This window comes from Leptonychotes weddellii, chromosome 7, assembly GCF_054177405.1.
Source record: "Leptonychotes weddellii isolate Sample4059 chromosome 7, ASM5417740v2, whole genome shotgun sequence".
In the NCBI taxonomy this organism is placed as follows: Eukaryota; Metazoa; Chordata; class Mammalia; order Carnivora; family Phocidae; genus Leptonychotes; species Leptonychotes weddellii.
Window position 1 is genome coordinate 109,737,017 of NC_138375.1, and position 14,846 is coordinate 109,751,862.

Sequence of the window (14,846 nt, forward strand, 5' to 3'; positions counted from 1 at the left end):
GGACGCAAGGCCCTACACCCATCTCCCCACTTACGTCCACTCACTAGTATCATTTAGTTTCCATTGGCCCATGACATACCTGTCTTCCTCTGGGACTGGTTTCCTCCTGGCTCCGGGCAATCTTCTCAGCACCACTCACTGGTTTTTCCAGTTCTGTGGGAATTTGGGAAAGGTCTGAGACCAGCCCTGTTTCCCTTGTCAGAAGCATCTTTGCTCAGGCATCCAGTGACAAATTGGTCACAAATTGAGTTCCTCCTCGCCAAGCGTCACGCTTCGCGCTGGAGGGAGGACCGGACGACCAGAGATCTGCATATGTAAATGAGTGATTAGTAGTAATTACGGGCTGAGTCAGTGGCTCCACTAGAAATAGAATCCAGGCGTCTTGACTCAGAAACTTGGGGTTCCCCTACCGCGCAGCGGACGCCGCGTCCACTCGGCGGTCGGGACCCTTTCCGGGGTATTCGCAGCACTAACAGGAGTTTCTTTGGTTTCTCAGCGGCACCTTCGCGCTTAGCAGCCCTGCGCGTAGCCGGACCAGCCGTGGGCGGGACGGAGGCGGAGCCGGGCCAGGTCCGGGGCGGGGCTCTGGCGTGGGCGGGGCGTTCTCGAGTTCCGGAGTCGAGTGGCTTCCCTTGGCCGGAGTGGAGATGCAGCAGCCGCCGCCCCGAAAAGTGAGCTGGTCCTGGGAATGGGGACTCCTGGTGGGCTGGGGGAATGGTGGGAGTTGAGGGGGGCACTGGACCCGCAGTGGGGGGCGAGGAGTTGTAAAGGTTCAGGGCCTAACCCTGAAGTAACCCAGGAAACACCCCAGTCCCTCCCCGGTCCCGCCCCCTCACCGCTCCCTGCGCGGAGTGTTTTTCAGGTCCCGGCGCCAGGGGTCTTCAACCTCTTCTAACCTTCACAGGTGAAGCCGGCCCAGGAGGTCAAGCTTCGCTTCCTGGAGCAGCTGAGCATCCTTCAGACCCGGCAGCAGAGGGAGGCGGATCTGCTGGAGGACATCAGGTAGCTTCTGATCTCCGCCACATACCCCCACCTTCGCTGTTGCGCGCCCCGCCTCTTCTCGAACAGATGTCGGTGGGAGCCGGACCGGGGAGGGGAAAGCAGGGGGTGAAGAGTTCTCCAACCTGCCCATTCCCGGCCCTCACTGTCGGCCTGTCTCTCCAGATACCAGATAGGACTTACTCTTCCTCCTAACCCAACACACAGAAACACACAGGGACCCTCTCTCAAACCCATTGACTCCACACCACTCCGTCCGCCCCACAATCAAGCTTGGGGGCAGAATCTCCCCTCCCTCTTCCATACCTGTTGGAAGGCTGGAATGTATCCAGCCCCCATCCGTCCTCACCTCCAAGCCCGGAGACGGTTCTCCAGGGGTGGGGAGGATCCTGCCGAGGCTCTAAACAATGAGGTGAGGTTGTTCTGGGTTGCGGCTGCCTGAGGTGATCTCAAGGACTCTCTCTTCAGTCTCATTCCATCCTGGTGTACTCACACTTTAGGCCTGGCTCCCCTCTTCTTCCTGCCCAGGCTGAGGAGAGGATTGAGGGTGGGAGAACAGGACTAGACAGTGACACCACTCTTCCCCTCTAATCTTCATAGGTCCTACAGCAAGCAGAGGGCAGCCATTGAACGGGAATATGGACAGGTATGGGACTCCTTTTTCTGGACTTTCCCTTTTGTTGTAGCCTCCTTTACACATAGCATTGTCTCTCTGCACATACTCCTCTTCTGGTCCAGAGCAATGGCCTAAAATTAGGCAGACTGGTGTCAGATCTCTCGTGCTACTTGTTGCCTGTGTGACCTTGGACAAGGTGCTTAGCCTTTCTTGGCCTCAATTTCTTTCTCTGTAGAATGGAATAATAATCATATCTTCGTGCAGGGTTGTTGTAAGGATGGAATAGGTTAATGCATGTAAATCACTTAGCAAAGTGAGTGGCACAGGGCGCCTGGGTGGCTCAGTTGGTTAAGCGACTGCCTTCGGCTCAGGTCATGATCCTGGAGTCCCGGGATCGAGTCACACATCAGGCTCCCTGCTCAGCGGGGAGTCTGCTTCTCCCTCTGACCCTCCCCCCCTCATGCGCTCTCTCTCTCTCATTCTCTCTCTCTCTCAAATAAATAAATAAAATCTTTAAAACAAAAAAAAAAGTGAGTGGCACATAATATGCATCTGGTGAATGGCATTATCATACTCTGATTTCATATTCTCCCAGTTGGTGAGAGTCTTTGAAAGGTAACTGAGTCTGTGATGGCTTTCCCACCAGGCACTCCAGAAACTGGCTGGACCATTCCTGAAGAGGGAAGGTCACCGGAGTGGGGAGATGGACAGCAGGTGGGTCCCATCGAGGGGGGAGTTCAGGGGCCCTAGAAGGGATGAGGAGCTCAAACTCAGGAACCTATGGGAGTGAAGGGCTAGTGAGGGGGGAGGGCATGTGAGCTTCAGGTAGAGCTGACACAGCAGCCAGAGAGGAGCTGACCCAGCAAGGACACTGTGGGTGCAGGCGGAGGGCATGAGTGATCCTTGTGGCTGAGCTAATGCACTGATCGATTATAGGCTCCCAGACAAGGGGGATGGGAAAGCACTCTGTCTCCTATGGTGTTCGGTTTGGTGGGGGGGGGGGGGCTCTCATGAAGCTTTGGAGTGCTCTCCTCCTCAACACAGACCTTCTCTGGGGAGAGGCAGGATGGTGTTTGGTGCCTGGCGCTGCCTGCTGGATGCCACCATGGCTGGGGGCCAAGCCCGGCTTCAGGCGTCTGACCGATACCGTGACCTGGCAGGGGGAACAGGGCGGAGTGCCAAGGAGCAGGTGCTCAGGAAGGTATGGCTCAGTGGATGGGCTGAAGGAAGGGCTGGCGTGGGGTTGGAAGTGGTCTGGGTCAGGACTGTGTGTGTCCATGCCCCTAGGGAGCAGAGAACCTCCAGAGGGCGCAAGCTGAGGTGCTGCAGTCTATCCGGGAGCTGAGCCGAAGTCGGAAGCTATACGGCCAGCGAGAACGTGTGTGGGCCTTGGCACAGGAGAAGGCGGCTGATGTCCAGTCTAGGTGGGTTCATGGGGAGTTGGGAAACCTGGCTGGGGGAAGGGAGCCAAGGCACCACAGCTGGGCCTGACCTTGACTCTTCTCCCTTTCCTGCACAGATTGAACCGAAGTGACCACGGGCTCTTCCACACTCGGACTAGTCTCCAGAAACTCAGCACCAAGGTTTGGGGGGATGTGGACATGAGTGGAGGCGGGAAAGAGGTGGGCAGAGTAGTCTAGTGGTTTGGAACCCAGGGGCATAAATCTGAGAGACTGGGACGAATCCAGGCTCCGCTACATCCTCAGTGTGTGCCCTTGGTTAACTTGATCTCTTGGAGTCTTGTGTTCTTCATCTGGAATGTGGAAATAGTACATTTATTTTTTATTCCTTTACTATGCATTTATTGAGGAGTCTGTGGAGTTCCTACCTTCAGAGTCTGGTGGGGGGCAGACAGATAGTAAGTAAAGAAACAAGCAGATTAAGTGAAAACAAAACAAGGTGCTATGGTAAAGGATAACAGGATGTAATTTAGAGAGAAAGGCTGTCTGAACACATGGCCTGAATGTGTTCAGCCATGCAGAGATCTAGGGGAAGAACATTCCAGGGAGAGGAAATGGTGAGTGCAGAGGTTCCGAGGTGGGAATAGCTTTGTGGGCTCGAGGAACTGAAAGAAGGCCAGTGTGGCTGGAGCACTCTGAGCAAGGGGACAGGCACTGTGAAAAGAGGTCAGAGAGGTTGCAGGGGCCAGCTCTTTTTGCACCTGGCAAGCCACAGTAAGGACCAGTGGGGAGTTTGTTTTAAATGGACATAGATGCCACTCGAGCATTTTGAGCAGGAGTTGTTGAGTATGCAAAATTTTTAGTCTAGTGCCAGGTGCATAGTAAGCACTCAATAATGTGAGAATCCATTCTGGATCTGGATTGGCCTTAGAAGGACCCCATGGGTCCAGGGCTCCCTGTTGACACCTGTTTTCTCCTCCTAGCTGTCTGCCCAGTCAGCCCAATACTCCCAGCAGCTGAGAGCAGCCCGCAATGAGTACCTGCTCAACTTGGTGGCCACCAATGCCCACCTTGACCACTACTACCAGGAGGAATTGCCAGCCCTGCTCAAGGCCAGTCCCAGCCCAGATACCCCTGCCTCTCCTGCCTCTGCCTTGTGGGAGAGCCTCTCCTTGCTTCCTACCACTGTCAGGCTGGGTGGTGCTAGGGACCCAGCCTGCTTTGAGTGGGTAGAAGTTACATCCTTTGGTTCTGGTTTGGGCTCTGCTTCTAGCTGGCTGCATGACATTGTACAGGACACTTAGCCCCTCTGAACGCCTAGTTGCCTCATTAGGGACAACTTCTGCTCTGCCTACTTTATAGGACTAATGGGGCTCCGGGGAGAGAATGGATGTGAAAATGCTTTTTAAACTGTTAAGGTCTATGCATACATGAGGGCCTATTATTAGAAGCAGTTAACTGTCTTATTCCTTCCCTCAATCCAATTCCTCATGCCCATCACCCATCTAAACCTGGGCAGAGAGCCTACTTTGCAGTAGATGCTGGGGGAAGGGTGGTGTCATTATCTTGGGGTTCTCTCCAGGCCCTGGTCAGTGAGCTGTTGGAACACTTGAGGGACCCCTTGACCTTCCTAAGCCGCACTGAGCTGGAAGCTGCAGAGATGGCCCTGGAGCATGCCCGCCGTGGAGGGCAGGCAACCTCCCAGGTGAGGGCTGTGCCCTATAAGAGCTCCCCAGAGATCCTCTTCACCCTGCTCTTTCAGTACAGACCACCCACTGCATGTCTGCCCCTTTTATTCTCACCCATCCTTCTTCTTCCAAGAGGGGCTGGGGACAGGCTTGGAGTGGTAACCAGTGAGCGACTACTTCGACCTTTTCCAACCCCCAGGTAAGCTGGGAGCAGGATCTGAAGCTCTTTCTTCAGGAGCCTGGAGTATTTTCCCCTACACCGCCTCAGGAGTTTCAGCCTGCAGGCACTGATCAGGTGAGACTTCTCTGTTCATTGGAACCAAACTACATGTAAAGGGGACTGTGGTTTAGGCCTTCTCCCTCATCATCCTTGTCCTGGTTAATGACTGTTCAACTGTGGAGAAGGGGTTTCAGAACTCTAGTTCATCTCCCTCCCACCAGGACACAAACAAATTTTATTCCACCTTTCTGGCCCTTCACTACACTATCCTCTTCCTTCTTTCTCTGTCCCTCAACCCAGATCCCATTTTGGGGACTCTCTGTGTGTCCACAGGAATGCACACCTGTGTCCTCACCTCTTTGTCCCTGTCCCTGGAGGTTAGGACGGAGAGAAGGAAAAAGGAAGAGACTGTAGAGCGGGGGCAACAGCAGGTCCTCCTCTGAGCATCTGTGTACATTGTTCATTGAGGTGTGTGCCCTGGAGCTGGAGGAGGATGCAGGAGACATGGCAGGGGACCATAGCCTGGAGAAAGAGGTTCAGCGCTGGACGAGCCGAGCTGCCCGAGACTACAAGATCCAGAACCATGGGCATCGGGTGAGGTGGGGGGTGCAGGTGTTGTGGGTGGGCGGGAAGAGCTGAGAGATGAGGACCCTGGAGTCAGTGGGGGATGTCATAGGGCTGCAGGCAGGAGGGGAAGGAAAGGTATTTTAGGCCAATAGTGTGGTACAGTATTTAAGAGCACAGCTTTTGGAGCTAGACCCACCTGGGTTCAGATCCTGCTCTGTTCTTTCCTCGTTATGTAACCCCAAGTAAGGGAGTGACTTAACCTCTCTGGACTTCAGTTTCCTTATCATTAAAGTGGGGCCAATAATAGTACCCGCTGCATGAGGAAGATTAAGTGACTTAATGCACGTGAAGCCAACAGCAAAGTGCCAGGTCCATAGTCCGTTGTCCCACAGAGTATTTCTACCCACCTCTGTTCTCCGCCTTTGCAACCAGGTGCTGCAGCGGCTGGAGCAGAGGCGACAGCAGGCTCCAGAGCGGGAGGCTCCAGGTATAGATCAGCGGCTGCAGGAAGTGAGGGAGAGCATCCGGCGGGCACAGGTGAGGCGTAGCCCTGTGCCTGGGACCCCTGAGATCCCAGCTCCTCATGCAACACCCTCCTCCTCTCTATCTGCCTGGTGGGGAGCAGGGAGGCAGGAGGTAGAAGGTAGACATGTTTGGGGTGGTTCCATTCACCGCCCAGAGGGAGGCCCGTCCATAGCCTTCATTGATCTCTCTTCCCCATGACAGGTGAGCCAGGTGAAGGGGGCTGCCCGGCTGGCCCTGCTACGAGGAGCTGGCCTCGATGTGCAGCGCTGGCTGAAGCCAGCCATGACCCAGGCCCAGGATGAGGTGGAGCAGGAGCGACGGCTCAGTGAGGCCCGGCTGTCCCAGAGGGACCTCTCTCCCACGGTGAGTGCCCTTTGCTCCCTACCCCTGTACACCCAGGACGGTAAAGGGTAGATCTCCCCAGAGTAGGGCAGACTCTATAAAATGGGGATCCTAACAGTACCGAAGTCGAAGAGGTTGTTGTGAGGCTGGAATGAAATATGTATAATTTTCTTGCATAGTTTGTAACACAGTGTTCTCAGTGAACTTTTATCATGAACATAGGATGACAATTACGAATTAAAGCTCAAAGTATGGATTCTACGTGGTTCAAGTGCCGGCCACTCCACTTACTACTAGCTGTGTGATCTTGCAAAGTGGCTTGACCTTTCTGAGCCTCGGTTTTCTCCTAAGTAAAATGAGGTGGGGGCGCCTGGGTGGCTCAGTCAGTCAGCATCTGACTCGTGGTTTTGACTCAGGTCATGATCTCAGGGTCGTGCGATCGAGCCCCATATCAGGCTCCATGCTCAGCACAGAGTCTGCTTGTTTCTCTCCTTCTCCAGTGTGTGCACACATGGATGTGCGTGCTCTTGCTCTCAATTAAATAAAATCTTTTTAAAACATAAAAAAAAAAATAGGTAAAACAGGTGATACACTTATGTAAAATATCACTGGGTTATTGTGAAGATTAAATGAGGTGCTATACATAAGATGTTTAGCGTCATACCTGGCACAGAGTAAGCACTCAGTATTGTAATTCTGCGATTGTTGTTAGTGTTACCCTGCTCTGTGGTGATTTTGTTGGTGATACATGGTGGACAGATGGGTGGTACCACCTTGGGGAGTGATCTATCGGTGTTCTTTAAGAGTAGAATAGAGGCGTGGGAGATAAAATGGGTACTTGAGAGTGGGCCCCCCCAATGGTGTCTGTTCTCTATCCCCTCCAGGCTGAGGATGCTGAGCTCTCTGACTTTGAGGAATGTGAGGAGACAGGGGAGCTCTTTGAGGAGCCTGCCCCGGCAGCCTTGACCACTAGGCCCCTCCCCTGCCCTGCACATGTGGTGTTCAGCTATCAGGTATCAGGTGGGCATGGGGGTGGGGATCTCCTAAGTGGGGATGGGCGACAGCCATGTCCTGAATCCTTCCTTGTGGGGCCCAGGCAGGGCATGAGGATGAGCTGACCATCACAGAGGGCGAGTGGCTGGAGGTCATAGAAGAGGGAGATGCTGATGAATGGGTCAAGGTGGGTATGGACCTTAGATTCTGACCTTGGTGGTGGGCAGGGGGCACGGCAATAGGAAGGACTTCTCTGTGGCTTGCAAGGACCCAGCCAGACAAAGCTAGAAGCCCGAGGAGGAGGGCTAGGGCCACGGGCTGCTGAGGCAAGTCTGCTATCTGTTCACGTTGCTGGGTGAACAGGCTCGAAACCAGCACGGCGAGGCAGGCTTTGTCCCTGAGCGGTATCTCAACTTCCCGGACCTCTCCTTCCCTGAGAGTGGCCACGACAGCGACAATCCCTCAGGGGCAGAGCCCACAGGTGAGAATGGGAAATTCTGGGTCAGGGGACCTTGAGTAGTTGTGGCCCTGAGGTGTCGTGGCCCCGGGGCACTACTGCCCATCAACTCCCCTCACCACCTCTCCTGGGCTTCTGCAGCCTTCCTGGCCCGTGCCCTATACAGCTACACAGGACAGAGTGCAGAGGAGCTGAGCTTCCCCGAGGGGGCGCTTATCCGCCTGCTGCCCCGGGCCCAGGATGGAGTGGATGATGGCTTCTGGAGGGGAGAATTCGGGGGCCATGTGGGGGTTTTCCCCTCCCTGCTAGTGGAGGAGCTGCTTGGCCCCCCAGCACCGCCTGAACTCTCAGACCCGGAACAGGTGAGGCTTCCTTCTCCCTGGGTCCCCAGGCACCTCTAGGTTGAGCCTTCCACTCCAGTGAGGCCCCATATTCATCTTAATGCCCCTTTCCTTCTCCCGATTTACTTCCTATATTGGCTTGGACCTCCCAATCTCCTTTGGCTGGGCAGAGAAGAGGGAAACTCAGGCAGTCTTCATAAGAGTGTGGTGGTCCTATTTTAGTGCTAGATAGATCTGAGTTCAGATCATATTGCATTGCCTCAGGCAGTGATATAACCTTGCACAAATTTATTTCTTTACATGTAGAACAGGGGTCATAATACCAACTTCAGCAGCCCAACTGTCGTGACTAGAGATATGGAGGTAAAGCCCTTAGCCCAGTGACCCACAGGAGGTCCTTTAATATGTGGTACCTACCGTTACAGCAGGAAGAGCCTAGGAGAGGGAGTCAGGAGAGCTGGGTTCTAGTCGGGGCTCTACCACTAAAAGGCTCCATGCTTTTCGATAGATGGCTTAACCTGAGCCTCACCTCTATGAGAAATCATAAAAATCCCTACCTCATGGGATGCTGGTGAGGAATGAGTTAATGAGTGTATGTGAAGTGCTAACAGAATGTCTGGGACACAGTGTCAGTACATATTAGCTAATGAAGTGTGTATCAGCTAAAGCCCCCACCTGGATAGAAGCATCTGGCCGCTCTCCAAATCAAGGAGTGATGGGACAGGAATTGAAGGCGAGATGAGAGGAAAAGGTGGTGAAACCTTCCCACGTGCCAGGAATAACTCCGTGTGCCCCTCATTCCCAGATGCTGCCATCCCCTTCTCCTCCTAGCTTCTCACCTCCTGTGCCCACCTCTGCCTTGGATGGAGCCCCTGCACCTGTGCTGCCTGTGGGTGAGTAGAGGGCCCTGGGGGCCCTGGGAGGGGAAGAGATGGGAAGGAGGAGAAAGGTTGCCCTTGGCTCCTCTGCCTGCCCTCAGGAACCTCCTCCATCAGGCTCACAGAAGCATGATGGTGAGAAGAGCTTGGGCTTTGGAGGGGAGGCAAGTGTGTTGTTGAGACTTTGCCTGTGACTTCCCAGTGTGTGGTTTGGGGCGGATGTTTAACCTGCCTGGGCCTTTACAGAGTGAGGAGAAAGGTCCCTACCTCACTGAGTTGTTGTGAGAGTTAGAAAGATGGGCCTAGCTTTGTGCCTGGCCCATAGTACGCATGCCCACAGCAGCTGTTTTTTCCTGAAGATTATTTTACAAATTAGCCAGCTTTTCCCACTACCCATCCTCTGCCTTTCATGTTCTTGAATCCTGCCCACGCCTTGGTTTGTGTCATCATTTTCCTTCTTGGAATGCCCACCTTTTCTAAAACCTTCTGGTACTTCCACTTTCTTCACGAAGTCTCCCTCCCTGATTCCAGAGGTCCCTGTGAGCATTTTCTGCACCCCCTGCTCCAGCATCTATAGTTCACTTGGAATGATTTAGCATTCAGTCATTCATTGTGTTTGTTGGTTTTTCACTCTCGGGTTGCTGACAGCCATTGGGAGTGGGGGTGCTGTGAGTCCATCTCCCCCTCTCAGCAAGGTGCCAAGTAAGAGTGGAGGATGGATGGATTGATGGATTTTATGGCTCTAAGATTAGGGACTCTTCATTAATTCATCAAATATTTACAGAGTTCCACTGTCCTAAGTGTAGGAGATGCAGCAATGAACGAAACAAAGCCTGAAGACTGACTTGTGGTTCTTGTTTGCAGACCAAGACCTGGACTGCCCTGGACCCCTGGACATGATGGTACCTCGACTCAGGCCAGTAAGGTTCCCTCCCTTGGAGGAGATTGTGTCATTCCAACTTGTCCTGTTTTGTCTGCGAGGCTGAGGGAATGGATAGGGATATCCCCAAGGGAGGGTTCTGGAGTACTGACTCTGTGTTCTCTACAGATGCGTCCACCGCCTCCCCCACCAGCTAAAGCCCCGGATCCTGGCCACCCAGATTCTCTCACCTGAAGCCAGGGGGATTGCTGTCCCCCCAGTGATGCTGCTGTCCCTATTCCTACGATGTCAGAGACCAACCCCTCAATGATCTGGAGTGACACAGCCAAAAGCTGCAGTCTCCCCCATTTCCACTCTCACCTCCGGGGGTAGAAACTTTCCGTCTCCCCATTTCTGGGGCTGGAACTCACTCCTTTTCCCCCATCATACTTCTGCTATCTCTAGGGCTGGAACTACCCCTCTTTCTTCTGCCACCACCCCATCTGTAGGGTGGTGAAATATTCTGAAATCTCTGGGGCTGGAACCCATCTTCCAAAGTCTTGAGTGGCTCCAGCCCATCTGTGTCTCCACCCTGGCTCTGTGACCCACCCCACCGGGTCTGTGACCCATGGTCACTGGGGTTGGGGGCTGGGACAGGAGCAGGCCTGTCAAAAGGAGCTGGAGCCAGTATGCAAAACAGCTGTAATGGTCTGAGCGGATTTATTGACAGTGAATAAAGGGCACTAAGCCCAAGCCAGGGCCTGGGCCTCTTGTGCCAAGAGGGCAGGGGGCCTAAGGTGCTATTGCTTTAAGGGCCCACCGAGGGCAGGGGCCTGCTCCCAGCTGCCACGCTCTAGCAAATGGAGCGAGGTGATGGGGAAGGGGTCAGGCGGCCTGTTGGCAGGCAGGGGAAGTGAAAGAGACTGAGGGATGGGGGTGGGGAGACTTCTCCTGAGGTCCCCCAGCCTGAAACCATGCAACTCCAGATGGACGTAGAGCTGGTTCCTCAGCTGGGGAGCAGTGCTGTCCAGTGGAAAGGAGCTCCTTTATGCCCACCCACCCCCTGGCCCTGCCAGCTCGTAGTCCCATCAGCACAATGAAGAAGGAGCCTTGGAGGAGAGGAAGGGTAACAGTGTTGCTTCCTATTCAGGATGTGTCTCAGCTTTTCCCCTGGGGCTGCAGGACCTTCCCTGTCTCCTGGAGCACATGCCCACTCCCCACCACTAAACCAAAGACTTTGTAGCAAAGGCCATCCCTGGGAGTACAGTGAGCTAATGGGCTTAGGTGGTGTACGTAGGGGGTGGGAGTGTAGGGCGTGGGAGAATGAGATTATCTGATTTGGGGCCCAAGCAGACTCACCTCACACACCCCCTGCTCCCCGTGGTGGGGACACCTGTGAGAGAGAAGTGGTCAACAATGGGAGAACAGGATGTGGGTCATAAAAGTGCCATCTCCCCCGCGCCCAGGGTAGGAGGCAATAAGAGCTGAGCCCACCGTAGCCCTGCCCATGCCTTCATACCTGGTGATCTGAGGTGTCCAGTTTGCTTGGCTGTCCAACTGCCTCTCGACTGGCCAGTCCTGGGCTTGGGCCCTTCCTTCCAGCCCCTAGCATGGGCTCTGCAGAGGCTCTAGGGTTCCCCTCAAGTGCACAAGGGACTAGGTTGCCATCCCTGAGTCCTCCGTTCTGTATTGGGGGACTGGCGAGGCCCAGGGGCTGTGGCCTCTCAGGGGGCACACTCTCAGTGGCAGGTATCCCTGCCCTGGGCTGCCCTCCCCCAGACCCCTGACTACCCCCTGTGTCCTGCCCTCCACCAGACCCCCAGCTCCTGTCCGTGGGAGAGCCATCACGATGCTCATGTAGTCCATAGCGTTTCTCAATGTGTGTCACCCGGAACCTGGGAAGGGAGGGAACACTGGGGCTTACGACCACAACTCAGAGACTGCTCGGCTTCCCCTCAACCAGGGACATCCTGGGTTTCATGGCCACTTCCCTCTGGCTTAGGGGGAGGGGGAAGACCTCCCCAGATTATGGGGCACATTGTACAGCCTGACTTCTGCTGTAGCTCACAGTCTAGGAGAACAGAGCTGGGGCCCACCTTTGGAGTCAGGCGCCTGATCACGGGGCTCCCACCTCAAACTCCCTCTTTCTGGGGCTTTCTATCCCCACCTGCCCACAGAGAACACGGTGGTCTCTCCAGGCCGGGGGCGGCTCTTTCCTTCCTTGGAGCGTCCCTGGCGGACAAGTGGGGGCCTCTTGTTGCGGCTGCAGTGGATGCAAGGGGCTGCAGAGCCCAGATGCACTGTGTGATGATGGGAAGGGGCTCCATCTTGCAGGCTGGAGGTAACATCCACGCTGGACAATAGGGAAGAAGGGAGCAGGAGTGACGTTACCATTTCCTTTCCTTTTCCATTTGCTCCTGTTCTTTCAGCTTCTTAAACCCCCAGATGCCCCACTTTCCTCAGGCCCCAGCATTCTTGTATTTATCTAATAAACACAATATTAAGATTTTAGTTGTCATGTGTTCTTTTTCCCAGGGTTGTTTGCTAAAAAGAGGGCAATGTTTAACTCAAAGGAATGGCACAGGGATAAATGTCAGGCTTGATGATACCCAGATGGGAAGTATGGTTTGAAGAACTCAGATTTCTATAAAACTTCTTTCTTCATATAGGATAGGCAGCTTTGCCTCCCCCCTCCCCCCAGACATGCGAGAACATTGGGAAAGGATTATGCTGGAGGAGAGGGTACTCTCCAAGGCAAGCTAAGTCATGCTGGCCCTTGTTTCCAGCTCACCTGGACAGCTGCACTGTCCCTTCTCCTTCACTGTCCCCCAGCATCTCCTTCAAGGCCTCAGCATTGGCTGAGGGGAGAAGGAAAAGAGGGAGTCAGTGGAGGTGGAGGTCAGGGCAAGAGAAAGTTGAGCGGGGCTGGGGAGAGCAAAGGGCCAGTCTACACCCACCTTCATTTTGGATGATGCAGCGAACAATCCTCTCTACGGTGTCCTCATTCATGTCATCGTCCTCAGCTGAAGGATGAGAGGTTGGCAAGGAAGCAGGAAATGAGTCAGCTTTGGGTGGACATTACCTGGTGGCTTCTGTGGCTTACTGCTCAAGACCTATCCCTTTGTCTATGTGCCATCATGCTGGATGTTAACATTTAGGGGTCAGGGCAGAAAAAATGGGAAAGTTAGTGGGAGCCCAAGACTACCAACAGTGGGCCCTTCCCATCCATGCTGCCTTTCCTAGGCTTGCTTTCAGGGTGGGGTCATCCCACTTGCTGACTCAAGAAAGCGTCATTAAGCCTCCTAAAGGCTTGGTCAGGATTTGGCCTCTTGGCCAGGAAGGCAGAAATAGGTGTAGGGTGAAGGGTATGGGAGAAAGGTGACTGAGCCAGGTTCTAGGCTCCTCACTCACGGGGCTGGAGCTGGGCATCGTCAGGCTCCGAGCCCCTCGACGTGCGGCAGCGGTAGCCCTTCTTCTTGAGCACGTGGCAGATCATGAAGCCTACGAGGCCCATGAGGAAGAAGACCAGCACAAGCAGGAAGAGCATGTATAGCCCATGTTGGGGCGGCTCCAGGTCTGGCTGTGGTTCCGACATGAGGCCCTGGGGGGCGAGCGCGGGCCAGGGAGCCTCCTGGGGTTAGGGGGCTGCAGCTAGGGACTGGGGGAGGGATAGGAATTCGGTCCTCAGGACCCGAAACCGACGAGCCTCTGAGGTCCCGCCCCACCCCCCTACCCAACCAAGGAGCTGTCCGTGCCAGGGGTGCTGGTCCGGGGCAGGGGTGCCAGACGGCGGCTGCGCAAGCCCTCTTCCACGACCCTGATCCTGCTTCCCCGACGCCCAGAGCGTTCCCCTTTCCAGCTTGTCCTGCGCTTCCGTCCCTCCCAAGGACACTGCAGAGCGAGATGGGACGGAATTCTCAGGCGGCCGGCGCAAGAATCGCGCCTGAGTCAGCGTCCGCACCTCCTCCGCGCCGGCCTGAGCCAGGCCTCTGCAACCCCCTCCCCTGCCTGTATGCCCGCACAACGCCACCCCTTTCGGTTCCTCCCATCCTCACCACCTGGCCCACTCGGTACCGGTGGTTTGGTTCTGGCTCCGGCTCCGGCTCCGGTTCCGGCTCCAGGGACGTCCTAGTCCGGCTCAGGGCCCCCGACGCCCTCCCGGCGCTCATCCCTTGCTTCCTCCCCCTCCCCCCTTCGCCGCCTCACCGGCTCCGGGCTCCGGCTGCAGATACCGGTGCCGCGGCAGGCAGGGGGAGGGAAGGATGAAGAGGGATGCGGGCTAGTTGGGAGCGGCGGCTGGCTCCGGACTACTCTGGCTGTGGAAAGGGGAAGGAGATGGGGGTGGGGGGCGCCGCCGCAGCCGCTCTAGGTTCCCAAATGCCTTCGCCGGTCGCCAGCCCGGGACCAGGGGGCGGAGCGCAGGTGTGCGGGGCGGAGAGCGAGAGCCTTGCGCGCTTGTGAGCGCAAGTGTGGGGCGCACGTGACTGCACCGCCCCCCCCGGCCCCCCCGGGGGGAGTGTGCGGCGCCGAGTCTCGGTCTGGGTGGGGAGGACAGGCAGTCAGAACAAAGTGCTCTCCACTGGTCTATCCCGCATGCTTGGCGCGGCTCCTGCCCTCAAATGCTTCGGTCCGGTGGATAGCCAGGAACCTTCTCAACGGGCCAGGGGAAGCTGGCTTTCCGCACCCGAGAGGGACGGTGTGGCGGTTCTCTGGAGTCTCCTAGACTGGTGACAACGGCCTGCGCCCCGTTTGGGGCAGCTGGCTGGACGAGATGTCTCGGATTCCCGAGGATTTGACCCCCGCCCGGAAGGAAATGACCCTCGCATCCTAGGACCATACTACCCGTCCTCCGCAGAGCCCAGAAGCTTAAGCTCGGGAACCTAGAAGGGCAAAGCCAAGCGAGGGGCGGAACTCCGCAGGGGGCGTGGTCAGGGAGGCGGGGCCTGGACTTCCCGGTTCCG

The 14,846-nt window shown here is 55.7% G+C and overlaps 2 protein-coding genes across 7 annotated transcripts; one reads left to right on the top strand and one right to left on the bottom strand.

Moving 5' to 3' along the window:
• The first annotated feature begins 574 nt into the window (after nt 1–574).
• FCHSD1 (FCH and double SH3 domains 1) lies at nt 575–12,391 on the top strand. Of its 3 annotated transcripts, none has more exons than XM_031021946.2 (20): nt 575–671; nt 905–1,002; nt 1,600–1,645; nt 2,262–2,329; nt 2,660–2,816; nt 2,903–3,039; nt 3,135–3,198; nt 3,999–4,127; nt 4,598–4,720; nt 4,903–4,998; nt 5,392–5,517; nt 5,923–6,027; nt 6,217–6,378; nt 7,242–7,370; nt 7,454–7,537; nt 7,714–7,831; nt 7,949–8,169; nt 8,954–9,041; nt 9,891–9,946; nt 10,075–12,391. In XM_031021946.2, exons 1-20 carry the CDS (start codon nt 648–650, stop codon nt 10,138–10,140), a joined length of 2,097 nt encoding a protein of 698 aa, XP_030877806.2. In that variant the 5' UTR covers nt 575–647; the 3' UTR covers nt 10,141–12,391. The 3 variants fall into 3 exon arrangements, with proteins under 3 accessions (XP_030877806.2, XP_006750711.2, XP_081683088.1); XM_006750648.3 differs by having other exon boundaries at nt 2,681–2,816; XM_081826962.1 differs by lacking the exon at nt 5,923–6,027.
• On the bottom strand, nt 10,587–14,784 carry RELL2 (RELT like 2). Of its 4 annotated transcripts, none has more exons than XM_031021948.2 (8): nt 13,941–14,784; nt 13,641–13,776; nt 12,843–12,908; nt 12,677–12,743; nt 12,053–12,238; nt 11,405–11,780; nt 11,245–11,278; nt 10,587–10,994 (listed from the first exon to the last, which is right to left on the bottom strand). In XM_031021948.2, exons 1-7 carry the CDS (start codon nt 14,052–14,054, stop codon nt 11,246–11,248), a joined length of 978 nt encoding a protein of 325 aa, XP_030877808.1. In that variant the 5' UTR covers nt 14,055–14,784; the 3' UTR covers nt 10,587–10,994; nt 11,245. The 4 variants fall into 4 exon arrangements, with proteins under 4 accessions (XP_030877808.1, XP_030877810.1, XP_030877811.1 ...); XM_031021950.2 differs by lacking the exon at nt 13,641–13,776 and adding an exon at nt 13,297–13,543 and having other exon boundaries at nt 13,960–14,782; XM_031021951.2 differs by lacking the exon at nt 13,641–13,776 and adding an exon at nt 13,297–13,543 and having other exon boundaries at nt 13,944–14,782.
• Between the last annotated feature and the right edge of the window lie 62 nt (nt 14,785–14,846).